The sequence below is a fragment of the Herpailurus yagouaroundi genome, unplaced genomic scaffold (genome assembly GCF_014898765.1).
Source record: "Herpailurus yagouaroundi ecotype Mexico unplaced genomic scaffold, PumYag 185, whole genome shotgun sequence".
NCBI lineage: Eukaryota > Metazoa > Chordata > Mammalia > Carnivora > Felidae > Herpailurus > Herpailurus yagouaroundi.
Window position 1 is genome coordinate 119,793 of NW_024412416.1, and position 19,648 is coordinate 139,440.

The window sequence follows — 19,648 nt, forward strand, 5'->3', positions numbered from 1 at the left end:
TCAGTCGGACAAGCATCTGACTCTTGATTTAGGCTCAGATCATGATCTCAGGATTGTGACATGAAGCCCCATGTCAAGAATTCCCTCTCTCTCCCTCTGCCCCTCTCCCCAGTTCGCTCATTCTCGCTCTTGCTCCCTCTCTCTCTCAAATAAATCTTTAAAAAGGAATTATGTTATTAACATAACTCTAGATCAGGAGTCAGCACACATTTTTGTAGAAAGGTAGATAGTAAGTATCTTAGGCTTTGCTACATTTGGTCTCTTGCTGCATATTCTTTGTTTTGCTTGTATTGTTATTTTGATTTTTACAGCCCTTTAATAATGTAAAACCCATTCTTCTCAGCTTGGGCCTGTGCAAAACCAGGCCATGGGCCAGCCTGGGCTCTAGGTCCTATTCTAATGTATGAATATCCCACAGTTCATGCCTCCATGTTCCTACAGATGAACATTCCAGAGGCTCCCAACTTTTCACCATCACACACAGGACCATGTTCCCTTCTAAAAGTTTTTAGTTTTTCATTTCACAGCTAGATCTTTAAACAACCTGGCCATTTATCTTTGATATGATGTGAGCTAGGGATCTAACTGTATTTACTTTTCACGTGGATAATCCCCTGTCCCAATACTGTTCACGATGATTCCATCCTTCCCCACTGATCTACAAGGCAACCCCTGTCCATTTCAAGTGTCCACGTGTCCTGGGTCCATTGCTGTGTTCTCACTCTCTTTCCGTGGTCTATTTGTTCATGCCCTTGACAACACTTCACTGTCTTCACTTCTGTGGCGTTGTATCTAACTACTAACTGCGTCTTAATAAGCTCCATTACTCATGGCCCCCATGTCACCTTTATTGCTTAAAAATGGATTCATTTGGGTTCCCCTAGATGCCGGCCCTGAGACAAGGATTTGGCTGCGAGGATTTTCTGTAGAAAGTGATCTAGATGGACACACAAGAAGGTGGGGGTAGTGAGACAGTGGAGGGCTGGGGGCCAGGGTGGGCCACGGGCTACAGGAATCACCCGAGGCCCTTTTAGATCCCGGACTCAGGCACCAATTCTGGCCAAGTCCACAGGTAGGGTTGGCTGCCCTGGTGGTCATGCCTGTCCCCGTGAAGTCCCGAACCCCCAGGAAGGATCCCAACACCTGATGAGGACCACCAGGCAGGAGGAGAGAGTGTTTGCCCCCTTGAGTCACCTGAGCTGCCTCGGCGGGAAGGGGAGGGGACACAGGCAGCCCACCCGGGGCTTTCCCAGCTCCCCAAGCTAGGTCAGGGGGCCCTGAGCTATTTCACCCTCCCCAACGGCACACACTTTTCCTGAGCGCCCCTTTCCTCCCCCCGCCCCCGTCTGCAGAGAGCTGAGCCCCACTCCCGCCAGCTCACTCTCTACTCCCTGCAACGCTCCTTCCTTCCGGCGAACCCCAGGGGTAGGACCCTCCTGGACCACAACCACATTCCCCAACAACGCAGGGACCCCGCGCAAACGTCCCCTGGTCTCCCCACCGCACGAGCGGGGCGGGCGGAGTCCGACCCGCCTCGCGCGGGGAAGGCTACGCCGCTGGCGCTGCGGGGAGCCGGCTGGGGGGGAACCGGCTGGGGGCGACCACCCGCGGCCGCAGGTCCCGGAGCGCGAGCCGGCCCCGCCCCTCCCGGGTGGGCGGGGCTCGGCCGGGCTCTCCGCTGGGTCCTAGTGCCCGCCGGCGGCGCCGTCAGACTCCGAGGCCGGCACCCGCGCTCCCTGGCTGCTCGCGGCTCTCCCGCGCCCGGGTGGTCCGACAGCTGGGCTCGCCGAGGCTGCCTCTCGGCCCCCGCCCGCCATGAGGAGTGCGCAGCCCCTGGTCCTTTTCTCCCTGGTTGCCCTTTGCCGGCGCGGTGAGTCTTTTTCGGGAAAGGAGGGAGGGGCGCCCGGGTCCTCCGGCCACAGGTGGGAGGAAGGGGAGGGTGCCGGCGCCCGGGGGAGCGGCCGGAGGTCGTCCCGGCCGGACGGGAGCCCGGGCGGGGTGAGCCCACTGGCCGAGGCCTCGGGGGCGGGCCAGGGCGGTGGGTCTGTGAGGTTTGGGGCGGGGCGGGGTGGGGGGAGGGGGGGGGTTGTGCACCTGCCCGGGCAGCCTCCGCGGCGAGTACCTTTGGGCTGAGCCGGGACCGAGTGGCACGGGCCCTGCACCAGCGCGAGGGGAGGCTGCGGGCCACCGATTTCAGGTCCCAGCAGGCTCGTCGCCTGCCAGGTGTAGACGCCGGGGAGCACACCCCGCTGCTCGGCCTTGAGAGGGGCTCCCTGCCGTTAGGGTAGAGATCGGGGAAACTCAGCCCAGGCGGGAAGGGACTTGCCCAAATCTCCAGACTTGCCCCAAATCTCCAGTTTTGCAGTTGCGGGGAGGGTCTCCCAAGAAACACACTTTTAAGACACCACTGTTCCTGGTTACCGACCCTTGGGGCTGGGCTGGCTTGGATTGGACAGGGTCAGGCTGGGTCAGGCTGGCAAAGTGGGCCCTCTCCAGTCTCTGACGCCTGAAGGGGAGACCCAAACAGCCCTTCCCAGGCAGAGTCCAGATATGATTTGGACTGCCTTCTCTGGGCCTCAGTTCCCCCACCTGAGTTCCAACGACTCTTTCAGCTCCTATCGCCCCACCCAAGCTTGTCCTCTGAGCCCTAGTTAGCCTAGAAAACCAGGACTACACCTTTCTCGGACAGAGACACCCCACTGGGGTGGGGTGGGGAGAGGACACACAAGCTCCTATAAGGAAACGAAGTTCTCGCCAAAGGTGGTGTCGCCCCTCAATGTGTCTGTCTGGGCTCCGTCACCACTTGGTGGGTGATCCCATGCCATTCCCTTCTCTGGGCCTCAGTTTCCCCATCTGTTCTATAGGGATAATACACCTTGCCTACATACTTGAGGACTCGGGTGTGTCAGCTGCTTCTTAAGCATGGTCCTGGGGCCACCTGCATCAGAATTACCCCGTGCAGATTCTTGGGCCCCACCCTAGCCTCACAGCATCAGAATCTCTGGAAATGGAGGCAGGGAACCTGCCTTTATACAAGCATCCAGGTGATTCTTACACATGACTGGAGAAGCTACTGATAATATACGGTGAGCTTTTTGTAAAAGGTAAAAACTTCGATCTTTTTTTAAAAAATCTATGGCCACGTTTTAAAAATACAAATCTCTTGTTCCTTTCGTCACTTAAGACCACACGCCCCAAACTGAAAATCACTCTGCCTTTTGGATGCCAACTTGCCAAGGGTATGCTGTTGGTCTTTTCTTCCTTCCCTAGTTTGTATCCAAACGGTAGGTGTTATCTTTTCAGTTTTCCTATATTAGATTTTTAAATCATGCTTTTTCGACCTGTATACACATTCAACAGAGTCTGGAATTCTAGCTACGGCTTCCTCTCAGACTTTAAGTCCCTTTCTGCTCTGGATCAGTGTTTCCAGGAAAGGCCTCGGAAGGCCAGGCCCTGGACAGAGACAGGTCAGGCCTCGACTCATCAGAATCACTGGGTCATGACTGACTTCTAGTGGCGGCTTCTCTGGTTAACAGGGTATGCCCCAGGGCTGGGAGGTGACCCCCCCCCCCAGTGGTGCCCTGGAGGCTTCCACTCATTCTGGACCACCATTGTCATGTAGGGCTGAGAGGTCAGTCCCTTGTCCTTTGAACTCAGAGGCAGAAAAGAACAGAGTGGAAAACCTAAATATGTGTTGTTCTGGGCTCCCACAGACTTTTGGGGAGTACAGTCCAGCCCACAGCAGCCCTGCTGGTCATTCCCACCCCCTCCTACACACTCACACATACAAGCGCAAACACAGGCATGGGCATGAACACACACTCGGCTCTGGTTACTAATAGGGCCTCTGCAGGGGCAGTCTCCTTTGGGGGGAGTTAGCGAGGGCAGGAAAGAAGGCACTGGGGGCAGGGAGGCCCCCTTCTCTGAAAGAGGCTCTGAGACCTGGCTCTGCCTCTGACTTGCTGGGGCTTCCCCTCCGTGGTCTTAGTTTCCCCAGTTGAGAACCAGGGAATTGGACTAAATGCTCTAAGGTGTTCAAAACCTTTAGCCCATCCTCAAGACTGGGGAGGGTCTTTCAGGCCAGCTGAATGTCCAGGAGGCAACACAGCCCCAAAGGGGAGCAGCCGGAATGTCCCAACTGGGCTCAGAGCTGGAGTACAAGCCCCCACAGCCCACAGAGCAGCGCTGGCCTGTCAGGAACCCGGTGGACCAGCCTCCTGGGGCTGCAGAGATGTGGGTTCCAGCGTCCCCATGCTGTAGGACCTGGAGCTGCAGATTCTGACCCCAGAACTGCCTCAGAAATGCCAGATGGGCTTAAGCAAGTGATACCCGCCCGCCCCCCCCCCCCCCCAGCTTTCTGCAATGACAGGTCAGCCCAAAGATACATACTAAAGAGGGGCTCTGGGAGGGACCGAGCTTTAGCCTGGGGCTACAGACTGGCTTCCAGGGTATTCAAACAGCTGGCCTCTGGGAGGGGTCAAGGGTTTGAGAGGCAGAGCTCAGAATCTAGGCCAAGCATCCAGAGGACCCCCTCTGGACAGCCCCAGGCAGTCTGGGGGAGGGATGGCGGGTAGCAGGTGCACCCGGGAGCATCTTTCACGAGGCACTAAATATTGCATGTGCTCCAGATAGGCAGCGACTTGGAAAGTGCACAGAGCAGACTGGAGTGGTGGCTGCTCCCCAGGCCACGTGTCCAGCCCAACCCCCACCCAGGAGTCCACCCCAGACTTGCTTAGCGGGCAATTCACACCACGGGCCCACTGGCCCCACCCAGAGGGAGGGATTTGGCAAAAAGCCAGCACGCCCTGCAGGGAAGGATGTAATCTGAATCCCACCCTGAGGAGACCCAGCCCCTCCTGGCAGCCTCACTCCCACCTCCTTCGCCTCCCTGTTCCCCAGTCCTCCTCCCACCTGCCCTCCAGCCCCTACTCTGCTTCCTCTGCACAACTCCTCCTCTTTCCCTGCTGGTCTCCTGCTCCAGTGTCCTCGACCTTCCTCAGAGTCTCTTTCCAGGGCACCACCCCCACCTCGGCCCATTGCTGACACATTCTCCCAGATGCCACAGTAAACGAGACCAAGTCCTGGAACCTCACCTTCACTCCCAGACGTGTGAAGGAGTTGGCACAAAGACCCACATACCGCTTGGCAAGAGATCTAGGGCCGCGGGGGCTCAGGGGGGCCCATGGATAGGCCAGGCTTCCTGCAGGAGGGTGCATTCCCCGCGTCTTAATTACGGCTCTGAACCCAGGCCTCTCCTTTAAGCTCCAGACCAGGAGCCAAAGGGACCCCGACATTCGCTGTTTTAAAGGCACTTTGCACCCTGAAGGTCTGGACTCAGGAAATATCCCGTAGTCAGCCCTGCTCTCTCCTTGTGAAGGCACCACCGTCCACCACACTCTGCACATAGAGCCCATAGTAACATCTCCCCTCCACTGCGCGGGAAGCTGAGGCGGGAGTCATTTCTGGTTTTCTGCTTGCTGTTACCGAGGCACGTAACACGGTACCTGGCACAAGACAGGAGGGGCGGGCGGGGAGGATGGACGCTTGGAGGCACCCAGTTTCTGGACTACCCATCTGCGTGCGGGCTGCCATTCATCCCAGAGGGAGGTGGGAGAAGAAGAGGCAGCTCACGGGGGACAGAGCTGAGCTCCACCTTGGATGCACGGGGTCCCGTGGAGGGGCGGGCCTGCTAGCACCTTGCTGCTTTGGCCAGCCCGGAGGGCACCTGCCCGCCCTGGCCCAGAGCTGGCCCCTTCACCGCCAGGACAGGCATCAGCACGCTCAGGCCCAGCAGGGCTGACTGTGTGTGTGTGTGTGTGTGTGTGTGTGTGTGTGTGTGTTCCCAGGGGACTGCCGGGTGGCCAATGCAGAGGAGAAGCTCGTGGACGACCTTCTGAACAAGACCCGCTACAATAACCTGATCCGCCCGGCCACCAGCTCTGCCCAGCTCATCTCCATCCAGCTCCAGCTCTCCCTGGCCCAGCTCATCAGCGTGGTAGGTGCCCACAGCGATGGCTCCGCAGCCCCGGCTCCAGGCACAGGAGGGGGGCGGGGGGCAGAGCCGAGCCAGAGGGCGCAGGGTTTCACCTCCAGCTTTCCCAGACTCGTAGACAAGCTCAGATTATTCATCCGCTCCTATTCCACATGCATAAATTAAGGAATCTGCCTAAACTCAGAAGGTCCCGACTGCCTCTAAGTCATGACTTTTTTGTTCCGGTCTGTGCCTTTGTGTGTGTTCTTTCTGCTGGGCGTGCCCTGCCGGTCTGTGCACACTAGTCCACAGCTTGGAGCCACCTGCTAGCCCATGATCTCTATATTGATGACAGTGCCTTAACTCCCCAGTCACAGGACATCCGAGTACAAGTGGCTAAAACAGTAAGGACAACCCAAGAAAAGAGCAGGCCGATGGTGTCAATGTCAGTGTCAGAACCCGAGGCTGCTGTCCGTGACGGCAGGATTCTGTGATTCTGTTTCTCCCCTGTGATTGTAAGATTGTGGCCACCGCTCCAAACAGAAGATCCTCACATGATAACATCTGTGGTGGATCCTTTCTTGGGTGTCGTTTTCAGTCTGAGGAAAACAGTCCCAGAGACCTGCCCTGGAGGCACCCGGGGCTACAGCTCATGCCTGGGCCTCACCCAGAGTTGGCTAAGACTTGTGGATACATGGCAAGGAGGCTGCAGAAGGGTCCGTGAAGCTCATGAGTGTCCAACATCTAACAAAGTCATGGTTTTGTTAACAAAGGACATGTGGAGGGGGAACGACCGTTGGGTAGACAGCCAACGGGCTTGCCATTAGCAGACGGGCCTCCAGCACGGCCAGAAACTCCTCCTCGTCCTTGAAGCTCTACCCCATTATCGCCCCCCCTGGCCTGTTCAATAGATGACCTCACATTCCCCCACTTGTTGGGGGAGGTGGGAGCTGGGCTGTGGGAACTGCCTGCAGAGGCCCAGGTTGGACAGGACCAGCTGCTGTATGGGCCCAGCCAAGTGGGCGAGAGTCCGGACAGAGGAAGGCAGCTGTGCAGCCCTGGAAAGGAGGAACGGGTTGCAGAGTTCACAAGTAGGTTGTCAGCTCTTGATGTGTGGGTGTGGGGCAGGCGTAGGGGTGCTGAGGAGGCTGAGGTATCAGGGAGCTCCCCTTCCCCTCCCTGGCCTCTGAGCTGGGGGTGTCCAAAGGAACCATGGTCCACAGTGAACCTTCCCTGTGTGGCCCTTCCCGCGTCCCCACCCACGGGCTTGGACCCTGTCCCGAGCAGTAGCTCTGAGGGGAGCATTGTAAGGCGCTGTGTCCGGTCATGGGAAGGAGATAATCAATCGAGGGGCTGAACCTCCTGGGGACAGGTGGCTGCCTTCTCTCTCCCGAGCACAACCGGCCCCCACACACCCGGCCCCTCCAAGCAGAGCCCTGGGAGGAAGCACAGCCCGAGAACGGGGGAAGGACAGAAAGCCTCTCTGTCCTTCCTCCCTCCGCAGGCCGACTGAAGAGAATAAGGGCTTCAGGCCAGGCCCAGGCTGGTGTCTGTTACTGTCCAGCCAAGGGCTTTTTGCTTAATGGGGTGAGCCCAGCTGCCACCTTGCAGCTGTTGCCCTGGTTAGGGGAAGCAGGCAGGTGGCTCTGGTCATGCCTCCAGGCTAAGGCTGCCCCCTGCCAGATCTACTCCGTGGGCCCTGTGACATAACAGAAGTTACCAGAAGGAGGGGACACAGCCTCCAGCCCTACGCCTGGGAGTGTCCCCCTGTGTGCTGTTATCACCCCGAAAGCTGTGCATAGAACGAATATTCAGTTCCAGGGGTTTTACCTTCTGTATTCCAGGGTCTGGCTTTCGAGGAGGGAGGATTATGGGCACGACCAGTTTAAAGACGGCAGTTTCTAGAGGGAAAGCAAGGAGTATGTGTTGGGTGAGGCGGGCAGGTCCTCAGCAGCAGCTCCCTGGGGTGGCCGGGGTCTTGAGCTGGTATCCTCAGGTGTGTTCAGCAGCCACTGGGGAGTGAACGGGAGTGAGGGACAGGAAGAGGTCCACGACAACTTTCTGAGTGATACGTCTTGAAAGGAGACGGGCTGTGTGGGTAATAGGTTTGTTAAAAGTCATCACACTGTACACTTAAGACCTGTGCGTTTCACGGTGTGTAAATTATGCCTCAACTTCAAACAAAAATGTTTTAAAAGACACCTTGTCCATGAGAACAACTAGAAAAGCTGTACAAAAATGCCTCCCCCTGCAAAAAACCGTCTGAAGTTCTTGAGAGCTCAGCCAGGACTTGAGGAACCAGGTTCTGGGAGGTGACCCTTCGGTCTCTGGTACTTTTCCCCACATACGAAGAGCGGTAAACAGCCCAGGGCTGAGGGGCTAAGAGGTTGGAAGCCAAGCTGAATGTCTGGTGCTCTCACAGGGCTGGGGGACACATGCCAGAGTTTGAGCCCCATGAGATGGGGAGATGAGGCCTTGGTGGAGACCCTGCAAAGACCACCCATAAGAGTACAAATGAATCAAAAATAGACCAGACCTCGCGAAAACTAACCCTGCTTTGAACCAGCTCAGTCACAAACTAGATTAAGATGATCTACTCCTCCTGTAACTGCCTGCCAATAAGCCAAAGTCAGTACTCCCTGGAGGCATATAAAGTCAGATAAAAATGGACCAGGTACACAAAAAGACAAGATGAAATAAGAAAAGACAGAAAAAAGAATGGAAACAGACCCACAGACGATCCAGATATTGGGCTGATCAGGCACAGACTTTAAAACAACTCCCATTAGCACAGCAAATTTTATGTTATGTGTATTTTACCACTATTAAAAATAAATAATAAAGAAATTTAATAATAGGTTCATTTTTCTAAGTAAATAAATATTCTTAAAAGGAAAATAATACTTATACCTTCAAGAAAATTATAATATGGAGAATTTAAAATTCATTACGTGGTTTTTTTTTTTTCTTAAAGATTTTGTTATCTTTCAGTAATCTCTACACCCAACGTGTAGAATTACTTAATCTGAAACTTACAACTCCAAGATCAGGAGTCGCACACTCCACCGACTGAGAGCCAGGCACCCCCATTGGATGAGTTTAATAGCAGATTGGTAATGTAGCACAGGAGAAGGTTAATGAACTGGAGGAGAGGCAAATAGCAAATAAATCAACAAATGACAGAAAAAAAGGATGGAAAACACAGAAAAGAATATAATGTAGTACACGAAAAAAGGGTCAGTTCTGTCACATGTATTTGGAGTTACAGGAGAAGTGAAAATAAAGAATAAGACAGAAACAGTGTGTGAGTGACGCTGGCAGAATTTTCCAAAACTGGCCAAGGACATGAGGCTACAGATTCAAGAGTCTCTGTGAACCCCATGAGGGATAAATGTAAAGAAAACCATGCCCAGGTTCATCTTACTCCAACTCCCAACAACCAAAGACAAAGAGAGAAACATAAAAGTGGTCCCCGCAGGGAGGATGGGGGCAGGGTGGGGGCAGTAATAGCACCCACAGATAAAATCGGAAGCCAGGAAACTGAATGACATCTTACAAGTGTTGCAAGAAACAAACCAGCATGCCTAGAAGTGGATACCCAGTAAGAACTTCAAAAATGAGGGTTAAGTAAAGATGTTTTCTGAGCAAAAAATAGAGAATTTAACATAAGAAGACCCAATATAAAGGAGGCATTAACCATAAAGGAAAATGACCCCAGAAGGAAACACAGAAATGTAGGAAAGGATGAGCACAGCAGAAAGTGTAAATGTATGGGAGAATTTAAATTAATATTGACAGTATAAAACAATAACTCACAAGGTTGTAATTAAATACAGAAATTAAATAATGACAACATTAACCCACAAGTCAGAAGGGGACAGATGGAGCTGAAATGTTCTAAAGTTCTTGCCCCTGTTCTGGAAGTGGTAATCACTAATCTATATTAGATTCTAACACATCAGGTATATGTGTATTGTAGTCACCAGGGTAACTACTAAGAGTCATGGAGTGCCTGGGTGGCTCAGTTGGTTGAGCGTCCGACTTCGGCTCAGGTCAGGATCTTGTGGTTCATGAGTTCGAGCCCCACGTCAGGCTGTGTGCCAACAGCTCAGAGCCTGGAGCCTGCCTAGGATTCTGTGTCTCCCTCTCTCTCTGCCCCTCCCCTGCTCGCACTCTGTCTCTCTTTCTCTCAAAAATAAATAAAAACATATACAAAATTAAAAAAAAAATAAGAGTCATGTTAATATACAGAGAAAATGGCATAATAAAATAATTAAAATACAGCAAGAAAAAAAAATACAGCAAGAAAAAGAAAAGGGAATGTACAGGAAATAGATGGTAGGTTTAAACCCAAATATAATCAGCACTACATTAAACGTAAATGGTCTAAATACTCTAAGTAAAACAAGACAACTGGCACGCATCCTTCTCTTGCTTCTTCCCACTTCTGCAATGTGGACACAATGGTTGGAGCTCTAGCAGCCATGCACTGGACCATGCCTGGACCATGCACTCTAGGTGTGGTAGAGAAGAGAGTTGGAAGGAACATGGGTATCTAAGGATTCTGTAGAGCAAAACCACTATATATGTCCAAACTGTAAACTCTCTCTAAGCCAGTGTTACCCTGGGTCTCTGTTAGTCACAGTTGAAACTCATCCTACTGATATATCTTTACCCAGGTGGGGGTTCAGGAAAGGCTCTTTGCGGAAGTGACTCCCAAGCTGAGATCAAGGTGCTAGAAGTTATCTTGGTGAAGAGAAGGCAGGGAAAATGGTATAGACTGTAAACACATTCACAGGGGGAAGGAAGGCCAGGGGGTGGGCAGGGCACAGAATAAAGGGGCATGGGGAGGTGAAACGGGGCTGAGACAGTTGGCAAGGCCTTGCAGACCCTCTGGAGGAGTTAGATTCTTATTATGTATGTATGTGAAAGAAGCCACAGAAGTGACTCGAGCAGGGACAGGATTGAGAGGGAAAGTTTACCTGGCTACACAGGGAGGATGGATGTTGGGAGTGCGGGGTGCAGAATAGACACAGACTACTTGGGAGGGTCTTACGGTGGTCTAGGTGAGAGATGGATTATGGTGGTCTGAATTATTGTGGTAGGACTCTTATGCCCTTCAGAAAATATTCACCAAGTATCTGACACATCCCAGGCAGCCCTCCAGGTGCCCTCTGTCCTCAAGGAACTTAAATTCTATGGCAGAGAGCACACACATAGATGGCATCCAGCAGCCATGGTGTCCAGAGCCATGAAGAAAAATAAAGCAGGGTAAGAGGGAGAGAGACAAGGTTCTGTGTTGTGCAGGAAGGTCAGGGAGGACCTGAAGAAAGTGAGGACATTAGCTGCCTGGGTTTCCAGAAGGAGGGAACAGCAGGAGCAAAGAAAGAAGCTAAGCAGAATGAGCAGATGGGAAGGCATGAGGTTCTAGAGCTGAGGGAGGAGGGCGGGGAGGCAGACGGAGCAGGGCCATGGGGCCCTGAGCAGGACGTTGGCTTTTACTTTGCGTGGGATGGGAGGGAGTGTGGGGTTTCAGTGGAGCAACAGTCTGAGACGTTGAGAAGAACCTTTTAAAAGCATCACCCTGGGGGCACCTGGGTGGCTCACTCAGTTAAGTGTCCGACTCTTGATCTCTGCTCAGGTTGTAGTCTCGGGGCCATGAGTTCAAGCCCCGCGTTGGGCTCCATGCTGGGCGTGAGGCCTACTTAAAGAAGAATAACAATAAGAATAAAAAGGATAGCCCCGGCTGCTGAGTAGAGGCTAAAGGCAGGCTGGGGCAGAGCAGGAGGACCAGAGGGAGGCCACTAGAGTAGTCCAGGTGACAGATGGTGGTGGCAGCCAAGACAGGAAGAAGCAGACCAGTCTGGCTTGTGGGGGTCATGGCTGGGGGTGCCATTCACGGGGAAGGCAATGCCAGTGGACGACCGGATCTGGGTGACCGTCACAAGCTTTGTCTCAGACGCGCTGGGTGTGAAACCCTTCTGAGCCACCCGAGAGGTGGTAAGGCTGGTGGGGGGGGGGGGGAGCTCACACAGCCCTGGAGCGAGCGTGAGGCCCCTACCGGCGAACTCATAGCCCCGTTTCCCTCCCCAGAATGAGCGGGAACAGATCATGACCACCAACGTCTGGCTGAAACAGGTAAGTGTCCTCCAGGCCCCGCAGCGCGGGGGGCGTTTCCTCCAGGGCCGCCCCTCGGTGGCTCCGGACCTCCAAGTGACAGGGCCTTGCCTGCCTGCCCAGGAGTGGACCGACTACCGCCTGGCCTGGAACAGCTCCCACTACGAAGGCGTGAACATCCTGAGGATCCCTGCAAAGCGCATCTGGCTGCCTGACATTGTGCTTTACAACAAGTGAGTGGCAGGGTTGCCGAGGCGGCGAGGGCCAGGCCGGGGCAGCAGCCCCAGCCTCTGGGGGTCGGCAGGTCGTGAGTCAGCCCCGGGCCTCAGCTGTGCTTTCCTCGCTCCTCTAGGCTGTGAGGCTGGAAGAGGAATTAGAATGAGCAGAGCCGGCACCCTCTGTCCCCAGCGGGGAATTGGAGGCCCAGAGCAGGGGAGGGCCTCGCTCGCTCATCCAGCACAGCTGGGGGGCCAGGGCTGGCATCTGCACCCCACCCCGGGGCTCTTCCTGCCCTCCATACTGTCTCGTTGACCCTCAGTTGCTTTGTCAACGTTGGGCATTGGTAGCATTGGCTGACGATGAGTAAATAGCGTACAGGGAGCAAGAGACTCTTGTGAGGTCAGTGTTACCAGTGGAAGCACGAAACATGTTTGTGGTCTGGGGACAACAGACCTGAGTTGGGATCCTAGCTGGTAGTCTCACTTCGCTTCCCTGAGCCTCGGTTTTCCCATCTGTAAAATGGGGTAACCACAAACCCCAGCTCCTTGCTGTGAGGCTCACTCAGCTCATGCACGTGAAGACCCCAGCCGGGGTGGGGAGTGACGGGGGTGGGGGTGGGGTGGGGAGGACCTTCTGGAAGGCGGCCTCTTCGGTGAGGGCACCAGAGGCTGGCAGGAAGGATGACCGGTGAGAAACGATCCTCAGGGCCTGTGGGCGAGTTCTGAGAGAAGGCCAGGCCTGCGGACTTCACGCCGTTCTCCTGTCCACGCCTCTAGCGCCGACGGGACCTACGAGGTGTCCCTCTACACCAACGTGGTGGTCCGCTCCAACGGCAGCGTCTTCTGGCTGCCGCCCGCCATCTACAAGAGCGCCTGCAAGATCGAGGTGAAGCACTTCCCCTTCGACCAGCAGAACTGCACCCTCAAGTTCCGTTCCTGGACCTACGACCACACGGAGATCGACATGGTTCTCAAGTCGCCCACGGCCAGCATGGACGACTTCACCCCCAGCGGCGAGTGGGACATCGTGGCGCTGCCGGGGCGAAGGACGGTGAACCCGCGGGACCCCAGCTACGTGGACGTCACCTACGACTTCATCATCAAGCGCAAGCCCCTCTTCTACACCATCAACCTCATCGTCCCCTGCGTGCTCATCACCTCGCTGGCCATCCTCGTCTTCTACCTGCCGTCCGACTGCGGCGAGAAGATGACGCTGTGCATCTCCGTGCTGCTGGCGCTCACCGTCTTCCTGCTGCTCATCTCCAAGATCGTGCCGCCCACCTCGCTGGACGTGCCGCTCATCGGCAAGTACCTCATGTTCACCATGGTGCTGGTCACCTTCTCCATCGTCACCAGCGTGTGCGTGCTCAACGTGCACCACCGCTCGCCCGGCACCCACACCATGGCGCCCTGGGTCCGCCGCTGCTTCCTACACCAGCTGCCCACCGTCCTGTTCATGAAGCGCCCGGACAGCAGCCCTGCGAGGGCCCCCCGGCCCGGCCAGCTTCGCCTGACCAGGCTCGAGGCCGCCAGCACCTCCAGCCTCTGCGGGAGCTCCACGTGCTCTGCGGCTCCCCAGTCCCCGGGCGGCTCGGGCTCCCGCACCGCAGGCCTCCAGGATTTCCGGCCAAGGTCTTCCGGGAGGTTCCAGCAGGATGTGCAGGAGGCCTTGGAGGGCGTCAGCTTTATTGCCCAGCATATGAAGAGCGATGACCGAGACCAGAGTGTAAGTCCCTAGCCCGGTCCCTGTCCCCGCCGGTTCCCCACTCCCCGCAGCGCACTCACAGGGGACGAGAACCCCATCTCTGGGCTGGAGTACGGAGTCCCAAACTGGCCTGAGTTTTATCACAGCTCCGTGCGTTGGGAAAGAGGAAGGAAGTACCAGGGCTCCCTTTTTGTTTCGGGGTCCCCAAAAGCAGACACTGAGGTGAGGGCCTGGACACACATTACCTGAGAAGTGAGCTCAGGAAGCACAGTGAGGAGGAGAGAGACTGCGGAGGGCGGGCCGGTCACTGGTTACTGCCCCGGGCTCTGGGGGCTCAGTCCACGGGAGGCCCTCTGAGGGGGCATCGGCACCCACCCCTAGGGCTGAGGGTGGCCCCGGGGCATCAACTCCCCATCGCTTCCAGGCTGTGCAGCCAGCAGCCCCGTGCCGGAGAAAGCCCCAGGACAGAGGAGAGGCAGGAGCCCCAAGTCAGCCCCTTAGGGACGAGGGCGGGACGGACACCAAGGGCACCGGCTCCCATCCTCGTCCGGCTTGCCCAGAACCCCTACAAACACGAGGGCTTTCAGGAGTACAGAAACATCGATTAGAACGTTATCATCGCTACGTCAATAATGTAACGATGTCAGGTAGGGCGATGACGGTTACAGATTTTAAAAGGAGGTGAAGTTGACTTTCACAGGACAAAGCAACAGGCGCTAAAGCGTAGGCGTCTCAAGTGATTGCTCTGAACAGACGACACTTCACAGGATGACCCTGTGACAACCGAACGCAGAACGCGATGGCGACGGCTGGAGGTTGTCACACATCCCCACACATCCCACGGTGCTGGGAACATTCTCACTTCAACACCTTCTCAGACCAGGCTCTAAACAGGTCTGTACAACAGGCACACGGCTGCACAAACACAGAGGGCACATCCTAGTCTCACCTCCCACTGGCCGCACGCTCAAGGGACACGCTGGTCTCCAGTAGCACGAGGAGACAGGAGCAGGCCGGGAAAACTCCAAAATCACACTGTGAAACAGAAAGGAGAGAATCGTAAGCAACAGAAAGCGGGACGTGAGCGCGAGCGGCTCGGCCTGGGGTCCTGGGCGTGAGAAACGCAGCCCCGGCCCCGCTGACACGGAGCTGCGTGTTCACCGGATCCCACGAGGCCACGAGGCACACAGCCCGGTGCCTAAAGCTCCAGAGGAGCATCAGATTTCACCTCCTCAAAAATTAATTTGATCGTGCTTCCTTTAAGACCACTGGGTGGCTCAGCATCACCTGATTTATTGGGTCCCAGATGTTAATACACAGCATGGGTCCCTGCTGGCTAAGTGAGAACCTCTGGGTGACTTTTCACAATTCGGGGCCACCCCCCACCCGGAGCCACGCTCTGAGTGAGCCAGGGCCTGTGCGGGAGGCACCCGGAGCCGGCATTTTAAAGCAGACCCCCAGAGATCCCGGTGTACGTGCAAGTCAAGCAGCACTGGTCTCCCGTGCACCCGCCCTGAGTGCTCTCTTCTGAAGGTCTCGCCACCCCTGTGACACTCAGGGCCCTCTGGCCATTTCTAATTCAATTAATTAAAAGCCTCTTGTGGGGAGCAGCCAGGCAGGACCCCCCCCCATCATCATCGCGGGTCACTGAGCTGCAAGCACACACGAGGGGCCCTGCCAGGACCTGACAGGATCCCTTGGAAGTGGCACGTACTCCAACCTCATTTCACAAGGGGGAAAGCCGGGTTCAGAGAGGCTCACTGACTTGCCCAGGGTCACACAGCCGGCACAGGCGGAGCCAGGCTCCGCATGCAGATCTTTCTGACGTCCTTCAACTTCCCTTCCCTGCACTGAGCACACGTGCACTTCCTGGGTGGTCCACGTTCTCATGCTGGGCTTTCTCCCCCCCCCCGCCCCGAGCACGGCCACCCCAAAGCCGGCCCAGGCTGCACACCTCGTGCTCAGCACTCCTACCCGCCTGGTGACCAACTGGTCACTATAAATAGCACACAAATATAAAAAGAGGGGAAAACACGCACACACTGAAAAAGAAGTCATCCGAAATTAGGGCTGTCAAAACGAAACCCAAGAAAGCCAGAGAGAGCGCGCCTGGAGAGCCGCTGCTGTTGGGGACAGGCGGCGTGAGCGTGGCTGGGGTGTGGGGGCTGCCTGACACAGGACTGTTCTGCAGGGTAGACGCACACCCCTGAGGCACCCGGACAAACTGGGTCACTGGCGTCAGCTTGTCCGCTGCTGCCCACATTTCCAATCCCAGAGCCTCTGCTGGGTTCTGATCAGGCCGCTTTCCAGCAGGGAAGACAGGCCGAGCGGCCACACGGGCAAGCTGTGAGCCTGGGGCCGGGGGGAGGGGGGCGTTCCGGGGGGACAGAGCAGGCCCCGGGTCCCCTAGGCAAAGGTGGCGGTGCCTCTGGAGGCCGGCAGGGTTCACAGCAGGCCCCACACCCCACAGCGGCCTGAGGAGATTCAGTGGAGGCGGAGGCTGGGCCCCAGTCACAGGAACTAGTGAGCAGATTAAGCAGCAGGGCATCCAGGGGTCCTGCCCCCCACACAGCTCAGGGTGAACACAAGAGAGGGGGCCTTGCGTTCCCGGGCCGCGTCCCTCTTATTTACAACAGACTTGGGCTCTCGAGTCACAACGTGTGGTATTAATAACCTTTCTAGCCCAGGCTTCCTGGACAGTCGGGGGCCCTGCCATGCTGGGGGGAGGGGATTGAGGACCTGAGAGGCACAGAGGTGACTCCCGCTGCCGGGCCGCCGCCCGGCCTTGCCCGATAGTGAGGGCCCAACTTGAACGAAGGAGTGGAAGCAGGGAGGTCTGGGCACCTGTAACCAGCCCCTCTGTCTGCCCACAGGTCGTTGAGGACTGGAAGTACGTGGCCATGGTGGTGGACCGGCTGTTCCTGTGGGTCTTTGTGGTTGTGTGTGTGCTCGGCACAGTGGGGCTCTTCCTACCTCCCCTCTTCCAGACCCACACACCTTCTGAGGGGCCCTAAGCTGCCCTGCGTGCCCCGGGGCCCCGGGGTCGTGGGGTGAGATGACACGAGCGGCCACGTGGGCAGTTTCCTGCTTCCTCCTGAGTGACGGCTGAGGAGGCGCCAAGTACCTGAGTCCATCAGCCATCAGCCCCTTCAAACAGCCACGGCCGGGGGAGGACAGATGGGAGCCCTGGACTGTCCTCTCCGAAGGCCTTGGAGGAGCCCCAGCAAAGTGCGGCAGAAGGAGCTCGGCCAGGCTCCATCCCCGCGCGCGGGGCATGAGGACCCGCTGTGTACCAGGAATCTTGCCATATCCCGCCCACTTCTCCACCCCCCCCCATCACCCTCCACTCCCCCAGCCCGCGAGGCTCGCTGGTCTTCTCTCAGACCCTCCCGGCTCAAAGCCCTTGCATTTGCTGGACCTTCTACCCAGACCTTCCTCCCCCGGTGCCTCCCAAGCTCCGGCGGTGGCTGCACCGTCCAGGGCTCTGCTCCGTTCCACCCTTTGTGCCCCAGTCACCCCAGGTGCCTCGAGCCGTCCTCAGCTCATTGTCCACACGTCACCCGCTAGAACATGAGCTCTGTCAGAGCAGGAACCTAGACCTTCGTTTGCGTGCACCATCCCCGGGGCCTCGGACGCGGCTCCGCACGCAGCAGGTGCTTAATAAATGTCTGTTGAGTGAATGGATGACTCCTATTCCTCCTTCAAGCTCCGATGCCCCTCCCCTGAGCAGCCACCCCTGGCTCCCCTCCTGAAACAATGGCCCTCCCCACAGCTCTGGTCACGTTCCGCTTTCTATCAAGGCCAGGTTCAGGGGTCTCGCTCCCAGATGCTCTGACTGGTCCTTCCACATACTGCTTTTGCCCAGTGCCTGGCACGTGACAGGCTCTTAAAGTATCCGTGGAATAGAGGAGGACTTTTAAAGATTCCATTTCTTAAATTACATAATAAAAGTGACTTTCTATGTATCGTTCTCTGAATGCTAACACGTGTGTAGATTCGTGTAATCAGGACGCAGGAGGGCCCCATCACCCAGACGCCTCCCTCCCTGCCAAGCCCCTAGCGACCACTGACGCCTCTCCATCCCTGGGGCTTGGTCCTTCCGAGAATGCCATTCCGATGAGTCATACGTGTGTAACCTCTAGAGAGTAAGCGGCTTCTGTCCCTCGGCATCATGGCCTCTTTGAGACTCAACCATGCTGCTGAGGGTAGCAAGGGTTTGTCCCTTCGTCTTGCGGAGCAGCACTCACTCCGTCCCGTGAGGGCCGAAGCACCAGCTTTTGGCAACTGCGAAAAGAGCCGCTATAAACATTCACACGTGTGGGAGTTTGTGTGAAGCGGCGTTCTCATTCCTCAAGATAAACACCCAGGAGTGTGATCGCTGGGTTATATGGGGACGTACGTCTAACTGTCGCTCTGTCACACTACCTTCTGGAGCAGCCGCGCCAGTTGGCATCCCCACCAGCAAGGTGTGAGAGAGACGGCTTCTCTGGACCCTGGTCTGCCCTCCGTTTTGATTTATTCGCCATCGCAGTGGCTGCACACTGGTGCATCAGCCAGGTTTCCGTTTGCTTTTCCCTGATGGCTGATACTGAACAGCTTTTCACGTGATCTATTTTATTTATTTAGCCTATGTATATCCTCTTTGGTGAAGTGTCCAATTCTTTTTTTGCTTATGGGCTTTAGTTATTTTAGTGTTGAGATTTTAAAAACAACTTTATTAAGGTATAACGTACATATTACAAAATTTGCACATTTTAAGTGTGCAATTCAATGAGTTTCAGTAAGTTGATCACCTAATCCAGTTTTAGAACATCTGCACCCCCACCAAGACCCTCATACCTATCTATTCTTACTTCTGAGTTTTGAGGGCTCTTTATATCTACTGGGTACAAATCCCTGGTTGTATATCTGATTTGCAATCTTTTCCAAACGAAGGGGACTTTGCCCAGAGAATGAGAACGCTCCAAATGGGGGCCTCAGACATTGGCCCCAATTCTTATATTGAGTCCCGTAGGATGTCTCCTTTTGTTTGGTTTTAATGTGGGTAAGCAACCCATTCTGGACTCACCTGCAGGTGCCGGAGGTGGTCCGGCCCTGGGGGGTGGTCCGGAGGCCTGGGGGGTCCGGAGGCCTGCTCACCGCAAGCCCTGGGGCAGCGCAGTGTCGACACGGAGGAGGCTCTGCAAGCCCCCGCGCAGTGTAGACGCGGAGAAGGAGGCTCTGCAGGGAGCGGGGCGGGAGCGCAGGTGCCGCTCTGACGGCTCCATTTCGAAGCCTCATTTTTGTGTGTGTGTCTCTCTCCTTTCTCTTTACCGTTCATCAAGGAACATTGCAAACGTATTCGAAAGCAGCGTGGCCTAAGAACCCGCAGGTGCTCCGCGTCGACCCTCCGCTATTACCAACTCAGGGCCGACACTGCTTCCGACGCCCCCTCCCCCTCCTAAACTACCGACGAAACACGAACCCCAGGATCGCACCCAATACACCTGGCACTTACTGAGCGCGGCGTCGGAGCGCGGAGGCCTCGTTCGGAGGGCGTGTCCGCGCGCAGCTGCGGGAGGGGGTGGGGGCGCGACCCCGCGGGAGGCGGACCGAGCCCGCCCCCCGCGCGCGCGCGCGCCCCGCCCCCCGCCCCCC

General features: G+C 56.2%; 1 protein-coding gene across 2 annotated transcripts; it reads left to right on the top strand.

The window, feature by feature from the left end:
• Positions 1 to 1,703: 1,703 nt before the first annotated feature.
• On the top strand, positions 1,704 to 17,691 carry CHRNB4 (cholinergic receptor nicotinic beta 4 subunit). 2 transcript variants are annotated; one of them, XM_040493414.1, is made up of 7 exons: positions 1,704 to 1,870; positions 2,865 to 3,086; positions 5,847 to 5,995; positions 12,065 to 12,109; positions 12,212 to 12,321; positions 13,084 to 14,032; positions 16,885 to 17,691. In XM_040493414.1, exons 4-7 carry the CDS (start codon positions 12,083 to 12,085, stop codon positions 17,023 to 17,025), a joined length of 1,227 nt encoding a protein of 408 aa, XP_040349348.1. In that variant the 5' UTR covers positions 1,704 to 1,870; positions 2,865 to 3,086; positions 5,847 to 5,995; positions 12,065 to 12,082; the 3' UTR covers positions 17,026 to 17,691. The 2 variants fall into 2 exon arrangements, with proteins under 2 accessions (XP_040349348.1, XP_040349347.1); XM_040493413.1 differs by lacking the exon at positions 2,865 to 3,086.
• The last annotated feature ends 1,957 nt before the right edge of the window (positions 17,692 to 19,648 follow it).